This window comes from Lonchura striata, chromosome 8 (assembly GCF_046129695.1).
Source record: "Lonchura striata isolate bLonStr1 chromosome 8, bLonStr1.mat, whole genome shotgun sequence".
Lineage (NCBI taxonomy): Eukaryota > Metazoa > Chordata > Aves > Passeriformes > Estrildidae > Lonchura > Lonchura striata.
Window position 1 is genome coordinate 11,576,341 of NC_134610.1, and position 14,110 is coordinate 11,590,450.

General features: G+C 47.3%; 2 protein-coding genes across 3 annotated transcripts in view; both read left to right on the forward strand.

The window, feature by feature from the left end:
- Positions 1 to 1,740: 1,740 nt before the first annotated feature.
- LOC110468304 (uncharacterized) overlaps positions 1,741 to 14,110 on the forward strand; it is a 34,195-nt gene continuing 21,825 nt past the window's right edge. For both annotated transcript variants that reach the window (XM_077784944.1, XM_077784946.1), the window contains exon 1: positions 1,741 to 1,899. The gene's annotated coding sequence lies outside the window, so the exon portion shown is untranslated. The remainder of the gene's footprint in view (positions 1,900 to 14,110) is intronic.
- Positions 1,757 to 14,110, forward strand: part of LOC144245855 (uncharacterized) — a 44,722-nt gene continuing 32,368 nt past the window's right edge. The window contains exons 1-2 of the mRNA XM_077784843.1: positions 1,757 to 1,795; positions 2,183 to 2,376. Of these exons, the coding sequence (XP_077640969.1) occupies positions 1,757 to 1,795; positions 2,183 to 2,376 (233 nt within the window). The remainder of the gene's footprint in view (positions 1,796 to 2,182; positions 2,377 to 14,110) is intronic.

Sequence of the window (14,110 nt, forward strand, 5' to 3'; positions counted from 1 at the left end):
ATAAATTGGACCAATTTGTCATGTGGTTTTGTTTCTTCCCTCCCTTAAGTAAAGCTATACCAGAGCATTATTGCTATGGCTTCAGCAGCAGCAAACAATCTGGAAAACAAAATCCTCTAGTGGATATGGATAAAATGGGAACAATGGCAACTGTTCTGCCAGAGGCGCCACCAAAGTCATGGAGCTGGAAGAAGGCAGCAAAAAGAACAAAACAAATAAAACATTACTCAGCCCTTTCAGAGACAGGGACAAAGTAGTGTCCTCTGCTAGCTCCCGCAATTGAGGAAAATTCCTGTTTATGCGGACAGATGGTTGTTTTTAGCTTTAGCTGTACTGGACTCTGCAAACAACAAGATGTCCATCTCCAGCAGAGACACAGGCATACACTGGAGACTGTGCTGCTAAATCCAAGGGCGTCTTCTGGTCTTTCAGGCTGGCTGTAACAGGAGCTCTGAGCTGAGGACAAGAGATAACCCTGATGCTATTTCACCCATCGACTCTGAGTCTTCTACTGCCCATTTCCATGGGAGCAGAATCTGGTACAAACATCTGCTCTCCACTGCAGAGTATCACATACATTGAGTAAAAGGAGAGACAAAGCTTTCTCTGAGTAGCGGAATCTGGTCTATTTATAAATTAGCATGCAACAGAAAAGGAAGCAGCTCATTGCAGGGGGAGCTGCAAAGACCATCACAATTGGTCTCCAAGTTGTCCTTATCATCCTTCTTTACAGCACAATAACACCAGGTCATCCACCAAGTATCCTGGTGTCCAGTGAAAAACCCTTTAAGAAGAATATTGTTTACTGACATGAGCAATATATGGGCCCAGATTGACCAAGGAGAACTAAAGGACAGCTGTCTCCTGTCCCCTCTCCCCTGCTCTCCCTGAAGGCAGGGCTGGGTTTACCCCAGGTACCTTCTTGGGACAGAATGGCAAAGTCTGGCAGATGAAGACCAAGGACAGGACACCACAGCTCTGGCAGTTTTTTCCCAGTTGTGCCAGAGAACGTCTCTGTAACCTTGAGCACATTCTGTCTCTGTCTTTTCCTCTGTCACATGAGGCTTACTGAAAGAGGTTTTATTTGTAATTTAAGAGCCTTCAGTGGAGGATGCCGTGAGCCCGGTGCCACTGAAATCACTTTCTACTAAGGTTAAATAGGAGTTTGAGAGACCCCAGAAAGAAAAAAAAAAAAAATATATAATCAGGTGTTGATCACACAGAAAGAGTTCAGGGTTGCTATACCATTTATTTCTCTCCACAATTAACTTTTCTCTGCAGAATTTAGGTATTCTCTAATTAATGTCCTCAAAACAGAAACAATGCCTTTACTTAGGCTGGATCACTTAACAAACCTCATGAATGTGAGCAATTCTGATCAGGGACCCTCCTTTTAACATGCCTCACCAGAACCTGCCTGTTCAGAATGAGATGAACACACGCACACACGTACAAGTGTTGTAACAAGACGCAGCTCAATCTAGCATTACATGACAGAACCAGTGAACTGCGGTACTTAATTCTAGAAACAATCAACATAACTATTATTTTGTCAAGTTCTTACTGACTGAAAAAGGAAGAGGTTCAAGCTGTTACGGTTATCCCTAAAATGAATGGTAAAGTAAATGCAGGATACAATTAGTTCCTATGCCCAGGAACAGGGATAAACGGAGGCGTTACCACTGCCTTGGCTTTATTCTCACAGCAGCTCCTCTTTCCAGAGACTGCCCGTCACGTGTAGAGCCTGTGGCCGCTGATGCAGGAAGATAGGAGAGTCACCAGAGCCGTGCTCGCTGTAGGACAAAAGAACGTGCGATCTGTGACCGGAGATAGGGACTCCCGAGGTGGCCAGTCTAAAGAAAAGCTACCGGATATGGAAAATGAGGGATCCCAAGCACCGTAAGAGGAAGCCGAGGGCTAATCTAAGCCCCTCTCGGAACGGCCCGGCACTCTGGGGAAGGAGGGGCGCAGGGCTGGGGAGAAGGGCGGGCGCTGAGAGACGAGCGCCCTAAAGCCGAGGCTGCAGGGCCGTCTCCTCCCGCGGGGACCCCCTGCCCTGACTCCTCAGCGCCGCCCGCTCCGGCCCCGCGGGGCCGCCCCGCTCTCTCCCCCAGCCTCGCTCGGGGCGGGCCCCCGGGCAGCCCGCTCGGTCCCCTCAGGACCGCCCGCTCTGTCCCCGCAGCCCTCCCGGGGCGGGGCGCTGAGGCCGGTGCCTCGCCCGAGCCGCGCCCGCCGTTGCCGTGGCGACGGGCTAAGCCGGGCCTGCGAGCGGCGGGCGCCGAGGGGCCGGGCCGGAGCCGACCCGCGGCTCGGCGCTGCCGGCGCGGGCATGCACAACAAAGGCGGCGGGCGACGCGTCCCGGGCGGGCTCCGCAGGTAGGCAGGTGCGGGCGGCGGGCGGGCGGGTCCCTCTCGGCGGCCGGTCCCGCAGGACGTGTCCCCACCGCCCTGCTGTGAGGGGAGAGCGACCGGGGAGCGAGCTCCTTCTTCATCCTCAGCCCCGGCCCCGCCGCACCTTGCGGGCGCGGGGCTGCAACAAAGGCAAATGGCTGCGTGGGGAGGGCTGCGGGACCGCTCATGGAGCGCTTTATGATTTATCTGTGCGCTGGGTCTCGTTCCCCGGGTCCAGCGGAGCAGCTCGGCGCCCAGCGCGGGAGCGGGAGCGGGGGGATACGCGCCCTTCCCAAGCCCTTCCAGGCCTGCCCCGGCTGACACCTGCTCGCTGCCGGGGTCCCGCATGTGCCCGCGCCCCGCGCTCGCTCGCTCGCTCGCTCCTCGCCTGCAGCGGCGGCTCCGCTGGCGCAGCGCGGGCCGGAGCGCTCTGCCCGTGCGCTGCTCCGGGCGAGCCCGGCCGCTGCTCCTGGCTCCTCAAACGGCGCCCGCAGGGACAGAGAGCTTTGCAGTCGGCAGGATAGAGCCTTGGAGATGCCTGGGGGCTTTTTGTCCTGTGCAAGGTGGAATATCGTGTGCTGGTACGGTACTAGGCTGAGTTCAGTCGTTGGGAAGGGGTGACTGGGTAGCACCTGGCTCTTTAAATCTCCGAGGTCCCAGTGAGTAATTTCTTATTTAATTTCCATGTGATTTCAGCTCCAAGACACATTCTCCCAAATTCGTGATAGGTTTTAATACCGGAGGTGTTAGCAAGGGCATCTGTTTAAATCCACAGAGCTAGAAGTTTTACTGCATTATTGAAAACAGATTTCCCTGGAGGAAAATCTCTAAAATCTGTTCCTGCCATTTACACTGCAGCAAGGCAGCACTGGGTTCATCTACACTTTAGCCTTTTCTCATTTCCTAGTTATTGTGTCACTGAAATGCATTGTAAACAACTCTGCTTGTTTGTTGGTATTATAGTAAGGCCTGAGGGCTTGGTAGTGGTTTCTTCCACTCATGGTTCTCAAAATGCTTCACAGGCATCAATTAAGACGGGGAGCACTGCTGCAAATCTGGGGAGGTATTATTGATCCCATTTTACAGATGAAGGAGTAGATAAGAAACCTAAAAAGATTTAAGTCAAATTCAGAACCAAAGCACAGATTTAAAATCCCCTCTTCCCCACCTTACTTTAAAAAATTCTCTCCTAATTTCACTGGCTGCTCCATGAGATGGTTTGGGCACTGTCAGCTGCATGTGCTCTGGGATTTTGAGATAATGTTCTTCCATATTGCCAAAAGTAATACGCCTTTAGTGCCATACCGTTGAGAATAATGGTTTCTGAGTAAAACAGGTCTCTCCTATTTGGTTTGTATTGAGGTAGAACCCAAGAGCTCTATCATGAACAAGGATGTGTTAGGCAAGGCATTGTGCATCCAGACAGCAAAGCATACACAGAACTGATGAGCCAGATACAGAAAGCCTGGGTGTCTGCTGTGGTTTCTTTGGTAGCCTCCCTCAAAAAGAGACATGATCTCTCCTCAGTAAGGCTCTTTGAAGGGTATATTGCCAAAAGCAAAATAAGTGACTGCAACTGCAAAGACTCCTGAACCTAGCCTGGTTTTTGAGTCTGTCCACTTGCTTTCATGGACCAGACAGGAGATGGACTGTGTTTGAGATCTGGCTTGCATCGTTAGGCATTGCTTATATTGATCTCCTTTAAGGCCTTTAACTAGAGAACCCCAGCTGCAGTCTCAGATTTAAGGCTTGCCTCTGTAGAGCACTGTACAAGATAACATCGGTAGCCTCAAAGCATTTATGAAGTTTTAAGCTCCTTAAGCTTCATCTGTGTAAGTTAAGCCTACTGCAGACTAGGTGATGATGTACAGCTCCCAGTAGTCAGAGAGGAAAGGGAAAGGAATGCTTTTATGGATTTTCTGAGTTTATTATCCATTGCGAGCTTGCTGAGTCTGATTTAGTCTAACAAGATAGTCTGGAAGTCCTGATTTCTTAATATTTAAGTTTGTAGGAAATCAAGTTGCACTTCAAATACAGCTCCCCCAGCTAAACAATTACCACCCAACCTCAAACACCTCAGTGATGCAGGTGCAAGAAGCATTGCTGATTGATGGCAGGCAAGACATAGCATCACAATTGGTTTCTTTCCAGTGTTTCAGAGGACAGTTCTTTTAAAGGAGAGACAGCAAGCATAGCTCCAGGGGCTCCATGGCTGGGCATCAGCCAATTGCTGTCATATCAGATTAGCTCTATGGCACATCAGCACAGATTTATGTTAATACAGATACAACACGACTGTTCTATAGTATTGATGGAATTAATGTGTTTACCGCCCTAGAATATGACTAATTGAAAGGGAGGTTCTGATTAGAAAATCATGGACTTTGGAGGTGATTTCTTCTGCAGCTTGTGAATGGGCCAGTTTGGAACTAAGGAATGAACTACTAGAGGATATAACCTAGTTTTTATTTTCCATTGATGCAGTTACTCTTTTGGCAAGCTCTTGGGAAAAAAAAATCTCTATCATAAAAGAAGCAGGAAGATCTTAATGGGTTTTTTCCACCTTGCCAAGATCCTGTTGCAGTATAACCTGTGCTGCTGTAGCTGCTTCTTGGCTACAAGAAAAGATCAAATCTCCCTGTGCCCTGCAGGAGTGTAGCCCTTGGAACCAGCCTGGAGATTTCCTCAGCTGCCGCTGCAGTGAGCACATTCTCCTTGTCCAGAGCAGCTTGGCAGCAGCAGTCGTGGGTGTTAGTGAGATGAGGAGACATCACACGCAGCACTCCATAGCCAGGGTTGGAAAGCCTGTTGAGTTTTCTGCTCCCATGTCACCTGCCAACATTCAAAGGATGTACCTGTTTGTCTCTGAGAATAAACTGGGCACCTCTGGCCAGCATCTCCATAAGTTTTGCAGTCTCTGCTTCATAATTAGCTCAATCTCAGCTTCCATCTGTTTTTCAGTTTGCAGTGGCCCTCACAGCTGGTTCCTGGCAGCCATTACCACCTTCCAGCACAGGAACAGCTTTAGCTCTGAGTCTTGGGAAGATGGACAGGGCTGGCAGGATCAGTGAGATAAGGGAAAATAACAAAGAGGTAGAAAACAGGTACATGGACACAGAGAGGGAAGGTGGACTGAGAATGTATATGACAATGAGGGCAAAATGAAGTGACAGGTGGGAGGCACTGCAAATCCTGAGTCTTTGTGGGAGTCACAGATGAGATGGGATGTGGAGGGAGTTGGCTTGTAAGAGCAGGGTGACAGATCTCTGCTGCCAGAGACAGATTGCATTACAGCTGCCAGCCCACTGCCTAGGCTTCAGAATGTTCAGTCAGCCCGAGCCACTGCACAGGGCTGTGCAGCTTTTGTTATTTTCCAGACATCCTCCTGTAAGTTACAGCAACAAAGGGTGAGTATCTCCGGGAACTGTGCGGGGGTCAGTAACCTTGTCCACAGTGTCATCCCTGCTAGGGAAGGGCCCTGGGAAAACTGGTGGCACCACAGCAGGCACCAGCATCTGTTACATGAGGAGGAGCGATTTGCTGCTCAAGGACAGAAAGGACAGTGGGAAGTCTGTGATTTCAGGAATTAGTTATGAAAAGCTGGGATCCTTGGGCTGAGGTAATAAGAATAGCTGGAGAATTAGGCAATTCCCATATTCATGAGCTGACTGTAGTCCCTTTGCCAAGGCTGTATTAAATACACCAAGGGGCAGAGGACTTTTCTGGTTTGCTAACAGCTGCTTCAAGGTGAAGCACAAGGGGAAAAAAAATCTCCACTGTCTGCTGATACTCACTTTGCTGTGTAACATCTCAGGGCCCTTTGAAGACCTTTTGGAACCTTTGTTTATCTTCACATTCTAGAAATAACTTGTTTGGGAGCTCAGTGGTACCTGTCCTAAGGATTTCTCTCCAGAAAGGGACTAAAGGTTCTAAAGCTTTTGAAAGAAACCCTGTCTTTCTTATAAAGAAAAAATTCTGTGTTTTTAGCTAGGGAGAGTGTCTACGCCCTTGCCTTTTCTGCTGTTGAAATGCTTAAAGATACATGTAAGCAAAAATCCATTTTTCCTTTGGGATATGAAGCTTCAGCAGATGGTGGTGGGAGTTTGCAGGCTCGGTTCTTTGTCAGTGCTTGCAGAAGCAGCCTGACACTGCACTAGCTGTAGATGCAATGCTAGAGCTGCTCCAGTCAGACACTGTGCAGCCCATCTTGTGGCTTCCCTGGCGTCTGGGAGCAGTGCTGGCAATCTCCTGTCAAAAGTAATTTGTTTACCACACAGCAATCCTACTGTTTCTGTAGGCATGTTTAGGAAGCCAGTTAGCAACTGAAGGATGACAGTGGCTTTGACCACAATCAAGTGATTCACAAGACTCAAGAGTACATACAGCTGAACTTTTCATGCAAGTTTCTTCCCTGAGGAAAAAGGGAATTAGAGACCCTCAGGCAGTGAGCAGAGACAGCTCCATTCAGACCTAGCACAGAAGTGATACACATTAATTTCTAGTGTCACAGCCTGTTGGAAATGTTGTGTCAGATTTATTTGCTGGCATCTTAGCTTGTTTAAAGGACAACTTCCCTACCATTCCCTCAAGTCCTTGCTTATCTTAAGGATTACTACATTTCAAGCATCTTTCTCAATAAACACACCTTGCAACTGAGGTCTAGAGACAGAGCAATGGGTCAGAGTCCAGCTGGAGCAGAATTAGCACTAGCCATGGCTGGTACTGGATTGAAGCTGAGCCCCCTTGACCAACAGGGAATCAGTGCCTGGAGCTATCAATCAGCTCTGTGCTGAAATAATGCTGTTTGTAGTCGTGTGGGTGATCCTTCCAGCCTGCTTCTAGGAGTAGACAGAAGCAACCCCTTCCAAGAGGAGGTCTGTCTTGGAAAAGCCTTTCCAAGAAAATGGCTGGTAAGAGCTGGGGAGGTAACTGCTTCTCATAAAGGATCAATAGAGTTTCACTGCTAATCTGTGCTGTGGTAGTTTAACCTGAAAAAAACCCCTCAGGCCTGAACTGAGACCTCTCAGTTACAAGCAGATGAGAGCACTCCCTCAGGAGCCCTGGTTTGCGGTGCTTAACTGTTTTGCACTGATGTGCCCCATTTTTTACCACAGCTGTTGCAACAGCTCTGTTCTCTGTGGACAGTCAGGGCTCAGGTTTCCATAACACAAGATAACCTGTCAGTAAGCCCCAGTGTGGCACTTCTCCTCCTATTTAAGGGCTAGATACAGCTTTGGAAATTGGTGCTTTATTGCAGAAGCAATACCTGCAGTGGGGAGGCCACACAACCCAGTACTTCAGCTTCCCTAAAAACTCAGTATTACTGAAAACAAGCCAAAGTCACAGGATAAAAAAGGAAAGAAAAAGAAAATCTGTTTTTGAAAGAGGAATGGGTAGGCCGTGGACTCCTTTGTACTGATAAGCAGCTTCTGAGCTGATCAGCTTTTTAAGATCAATGTGCATAGCTTGCTTGTCTGATCTGCCACTGGAGTTTCAGAACACCTTCCAACACGTACAGGAAGAGTCAGTGTCACATTTCTGTCTCTGAGAGCCAGGTCTGCTAACTCAACAGCCAGTCCTGTCTCTCAGTGAGGATCTTCTCCCTTTATTCTGGGTTCTGTTCTTACCTGGGTACCACAGAGCCATGTTCCCAAGGGTGACAGTCATTGCTTGTCTATACAGGGCTGTGATATTTCTGGTCACATGCAGACAGTGGAGCAATAACTCTGCAACACTTTATTCTGGCTCTCAGCAGACTCCTCAGGCTATTCTTCATTACAGCAGTAGCATGAAGTAAATCCATAAAACAGAGCTAACCCAGCCAGAAGCAGCTGCAGGCACTAGCATAGCCCACAACCACATCAGCAATTCTGTTCATATTTACAGCAGTGCAGCATGCATTAGTGCATACCTTAGATATTTTTTTTAGTTTAGGATGGCTTTTGACCTCCAAAGGAAGAAGATCCCTATTCCCCCTGGCCTGTACAGAGGGATGAGAGTTAGAAACTTTATTTTCTCTTTGCCTAAAAGCAATTCTTCTACCTGTATCTCACCTCCTATAAAGATCATCACAGCACAGTCCCTTTTGAGTGAAGTAATATTCAGATCAAAACTCCAGTTGTACCTCAAGCTAACACTACCTTAAAGAGCAATCCCTTTGAAGAATATATAAATGTCATACAAATCAACTTAAAGTTGTTGTAATATGAAAGACAGACAAGATTTACATATCTGGAGAGAAGGTCTGCTATTTTCAGATGGAAATTATAAAAATTAGGGAGGTTGACCACTAGATAGGTACTTATTAAGGGGCAGATTTCTGTTTGTTTTCCTTGCTGGATTGTTTTGAAAGATGTGAGCACCTGTTTTTGGTGAAATGTTGAAGCACATTCTGTGATAATATGGCTGTGACTTTTAAGGCACTGAAGACTTTTAAGAATGGGGCTTTTGTGCTTGTCATTGGTGAATCTGAGCATAGTTACAGATGTGGATATGTGTTAATAAAGTGGTTGAACTTCTGAAAGGCATACTGAAGTAAGGCCTGGTCAAGTAAGATCTCCACTTTTCCAGACAGTGAACAAGATCATGGTATATCTGGAAATACAACTCAGTCCATGGTTCCACCTGCAGGACCATAGTACACCAATTTGTAAAACAGCATTAACAATCCACTTTGGATTATCTCTGTAGATTACCATAATTATTATATGGTAAACATGTCCATGGGGAAGAGCCCTCAGCAGCACTATATGTGTGCAGACTGGTATTTAGTAGCTGCATCATCCCGCTGACATTGGCGTAGCTTCCATAGGTGGAAGCCAGGCACAGGGTGGGGTGACAGGAGATAAGAGGTTCATAAAGGTGAAAGCTGGACAAGCATGCTGAGATCACATCTTTTGCTACACACCATCTATAGGACTTCCCCAGACTGATTTGTTCCATCCAGTGCCTCTCTCTTTTAATGGCAGTTTCCAGCTCCTAAGCCCCGTGAACCAAACTGCATTTGCAGCCCCATGCCACTGTCTGTCACCATCAGTTGCCTCTCTGGGTGCCAGTGTGGCAGCTGCACTACTGCTTCACGCTGCAGTGCTGGGTAATTGGACACACTGCTGTGTGCAGTGATGAGGAATGTGCTTCCTGTGCTTCACACATCTCCTTCCACTCAATGGAATCAGGTGCTCGGCTGTGGGGCAGCAGGGCCTCAAACAGAGTCAAGGTGTCAAAGTTTGGGCAGTGAATGCTGCTTCGGGTTGAATTCCTGCCTTACAGCACAGCTCCAGCTCATAATTAACATGGGACTGGAGCAGAGCTGTAATGGAAGTGCAAGTGGCTGTGGCTTTGGGGGAGGTGATAGTCCTCTTTCAGCTTCTTCATCAGGGATGCGTGTGGGTCAAAGGATAAGGAGTTTGTAGGAAAGCACAGAAAGATGGGTTGAGAGTCTTATCAGGCAACAGGATAGCAGAAGGTGCTCTGTGGCAGGAAAAGACATTTGTTTAGCACCTAAGAGAGCATGTAGCATGGGTGGCTGTGCTTAGGCACGGGGAGGAGAGAGGAGTGCAAAGGCAGCAGGATAATGCAGGGGGAGCAAGAAACAGGCAGGATGAGGCGACAGCCAGAGTTGATGAATGGAAGTTGTGTGTTGGCTTGGAAAGTCCTTGAGTGGGAGCCCCACGTACAAATGCCTGGAGCTTTTGAAAGTCAGCACATCAAGTACCAAAGCAGCAGGTGTGCACCATGACTCCACATGAGGAAGAACAAGCAGCAGAATTCCTGGCTCCTAAAGAGGTTGTGCTCTTAGCTTGTTCTATCCACTCTGCCCATTTTGCCATTCCTGCTGCTGTTGGAAATACACAGCATCTGGAAAAAGCAATGCCCTTGTACAGTGCTTTTGGCTTCAGAAGAGCTTCTACAGCATTGAATTCGCCCCATAGATTTTAATTACTTTCCATTGTGATAGTAATGAGAGCCAGTGGAATTGTACTGATTTTATTTCCTTTTAATTTGTTATGATGCTCTGGATGCAGATTAACTTTCCCAGCTCAATACATATTATTGATTCATCCTGCCTCATGTTGCAGTAAATGGCTTGAAGAAGAGTGGCTTGATTTCACTGTAGCTTCTCCTGGTAGCTCTGTACCCCATTGCAGTTTCCTCCTCATGCTGGCAGTAGCCAAAATCAGGTATTCCTGCTTGCTTCCAAGCACATTGTTTCCATACATGCAAATGAGGATAAACACTAGCCTGTGGTACTGCTTCTCTGTATGCAATACAGCTGGGTCTTCCAACTGCCTTTCTGTTTGATGTACTGACTGTGAGGACAGATGAGTGGTCATTTGATGCAAGTGAGCCTACTCCTAGGCCCAGCACACAGGGATGGTTCTCAGGGACAACTGTCTTGCAAAGAGAGGAGAGCTGCACTCAGGTGTCTTCCTCAGTGCTCCTCCAAGCACACGGTTGCCCAGGAAGCCTTTGGCAGTGGCCAGCCTTCTGTCCCCATGCCCACATCCTTGTTGAGTATGGCTGATGGCCACAAGGTAGTTGTGGGGGTGTGGGGCAGCAGGAAGATGTTTATCCTTACAGCCTTCCTCCCAGTGAGGAAACCTAATAGCAAAGCTGCTTGTGTGGACTACACCCTACTGAGGGATCCTCCTCCACTTTATTTGGAAAAAGACCCAGCATGCCTTGATGCAGAGTATTTAATGTCTTTATTTCCTCTCCTCTTACGTCACTGAAGTTATAATGGGGATGAGAAATTGAGTCTGTGTTCTCTTAATACAAAGCCCTAGCAGAGGTTGACATCAGGAGGCTGAGGCTGCTTGTAACTGGGATGACTACAAGATTATCTGCAGTCTCATTAGCAGGAATTTGCTCCACAGGCTCAGCGACACCCCTGGCTCAGTGGAGCCAGGCTGGGCGTGCCAGTGCACTGGTGCAAGTGCATGACCAGCCCCAGCCAGGAACCATCTGCTATCTGCACCACACAACCTGCTGCTCCCAGCTGCTGGTGGTTTTCTGGGCCTAGCTGAAGACTTGGTGCTCCACCTAATTGAGTCAGCTCACAGGGCAGGGCAGTGCAGTGCTTGGAAGCAGTAGGAGTATCTTCTGTCCCCTCTGGTGTTCCTATCCTACATCATCCTGGATGGCAGAGATTCAAAGAAGAAAGATAGAAATTGGACTCAGCAGTCCTGCATCCCTCCACATGTCAGCCCATTGGCACAGACTGCAGCAGGAAGCCTGGTGTTCCAAGGCTCATCTTAAAACGCTTCCTTATCCTCAGCCATGCTCAAAAAACTACTTTGTGGTATTGTAACTGTGTGTCCTTAGAGCATGAGGCCTCTGTGCCTCTCAGCAAGTCCAGAGGGACACTGACTGCATTGCCTGAGTGTCACATCACCAATCAGAGGCTATTGGTGTATCCAAATGCCATCATTTCACTGCCAGTGAGTGGTTGAACAGCTCAGTGATTATAGCCTAGTTGCTGGTGATGGTTATCAGTGCCTTGGAGCCATTCCTTGGAGCAGAAACTGAACCTAGGCCAGAGTAGCTTTGCCTGAAATTAAAGTCTGAACAGTCCCTTCAAATGTGAAATGTTACTTGCTTCTCTTGCAAAATAATCCACCAGTTCTGTGAACAACTCTAATGCACAGGAACATGTGCACTGACCCTGCAGCACTGGGCAAGACAAAGCAGTGAAGAGGTAAATATCAGTTGATTGTGTTGCACAGCTGACTTCAGGACTTAGAAGCCTATATCCAATTAAAGCAGCCAGGCATTTTACATCAAAACAGTTGAGTGTGGTCTTAACCTAATGTGTGTTAACATGGCTGTTGTAGTTGCATAGGAAGCATCAAATATATCTCAGTGGATTTGCCCTTGCACCCTTTATCTCCATCTTGCAGAAGATGCATTTCCAAATTTTTCTGTGTGTAATTTGTCCATAGAAGTATGGTGGCAACAATCTTCTGTTTTCCTTGATCTCCAAAGATATCCTGTGCACCTCACCTACCTGCCAACATCCTGCTTATGTGGGCCCCTGAACCGTGAGGAACTTCTTCACCAACTTAATGGAAGATACTGGGCAAAATATTTGGAAAATGCATTATAGAAGGAAAATAGCATTAAGCAGAAAAACTGCAGTGAATTGGGGAACAGTAAAAGTCAGAGGCAGAGGATTAGATCCCAAGCCTTATCATCATGGAGAGTTTTGGGCAGAATCCTGCAGACCCTCAGCCATGGACACCCATCATGCATTAGCCCAGCAGTGTCACTATGTCCTTGTACCTGGCAGCACTTCCCCAGGATATTTGGCATTCATTTAGGAGGAGTAAAAGCTTTGGGGCCTAGTGATTCACCAGAGATGGTGCTTATGCTGCCTTAGGCAGAGCAGTACAAATATGAGTTTTTGGCTTAGTTCCACCATATCCTTATAGAAAATAAAAGAAAGCATTTAACATTTCTTTTTCTTTTTGCTGTATAGACAAAGCCAGGTTTCAGACTTAGCTAGGCCATCAGTGGCACTGAATGTACCTTCAGCACACCACCACCAAGGAGAGAACTGGGAGAAAGGCACTTTTACTCCCTCACTTGTACCCCAGAGAAATAAATGTGTCTCTTCAGGCAATTTACAAACTCTTTTGAGAACCCAGCCACTCCAGTGTCCCCATAATTCTAGCCAACTCAATTTCATCTATTTTATATCTCTTAGGTTCAAAAAACCCCAAAACAAAAACAACAACAAAAAAAAAAACTTTAAGAAAAACATCCTAGTCTTGATTTATACCATTTGCCTGGAATAAGAAGTAGGTTGCTTTGTGCCCTTCTCTTAACTTTTTTTCACTGTTTAGTCCAGGAAATGAACTTTATCCCAGCTAAAACCAGCTGTATGTTTGAACAGGCTTCAGCTTCCACCTTTCCCCAAAAGGGTTTGCATTGAAATGGACTTTTAATATCTTCCTGAAAAAAAATGGGATTGTGTTGGAACTGGTAAGACTCTTGCTTCCCGTCTTGCAGTCCCTACCTCTCATAATCACTTGAAAGAAAATTGCATTTCCTCCAGGATTTGGGATTTTGTGGTTTTTGTTGTTGGTTTGGGGTTTTCTAATAATAAAATCCTTTACTCTCACCTCCCAGTGGGAATTCCCTGAAGTACTCTCACCTGAGTGTACCTCAGGGATGATGCCTTGCTTAGAGAAAATGCTATAAATACCAGCTAGTCTCCTGCAGGAATAAAGCAAAGGAAGCCACATAGCAACTGCTGCTGTCTGGCAGGTCAGAGGGGCACTGTGCCTCCTAAACCAGCTCCCAAGCCAATTGTGCCTAGTCAGCTGCCCTTTCCAGAAGAGAAAAGATGACTCTTAAAGAAAAAAAGGCAAGAAAGAAGGAAATGGAGAAGAAAACAATGTTGAAAGATCAAAAGCAGCTGCAGGGACAGAACCACATACAGATTTATGCTGGTGGTTGGTAAAGAGAGGCATGTATGGGTCATGGACTGTTCTTCTGGAACCATAGTCCTGTCCTTGCCACTTCAGAGGGGAAGGCACAGTGTCCCTCAGGGCACATGTCCCTGGGCCATGCCAGCTTGTGCTCAGACAGTGGCTTGGAGCTCTTACACCTGAGCACAGGTCTCAGACTTAAGCTAAATTCAAGTAATTACACTTCAGTTTTAGGAAGCCTTTCCTGACTTTCCTTGGTTCTCAGAGACTGCAAGGAGAGTTCTTGC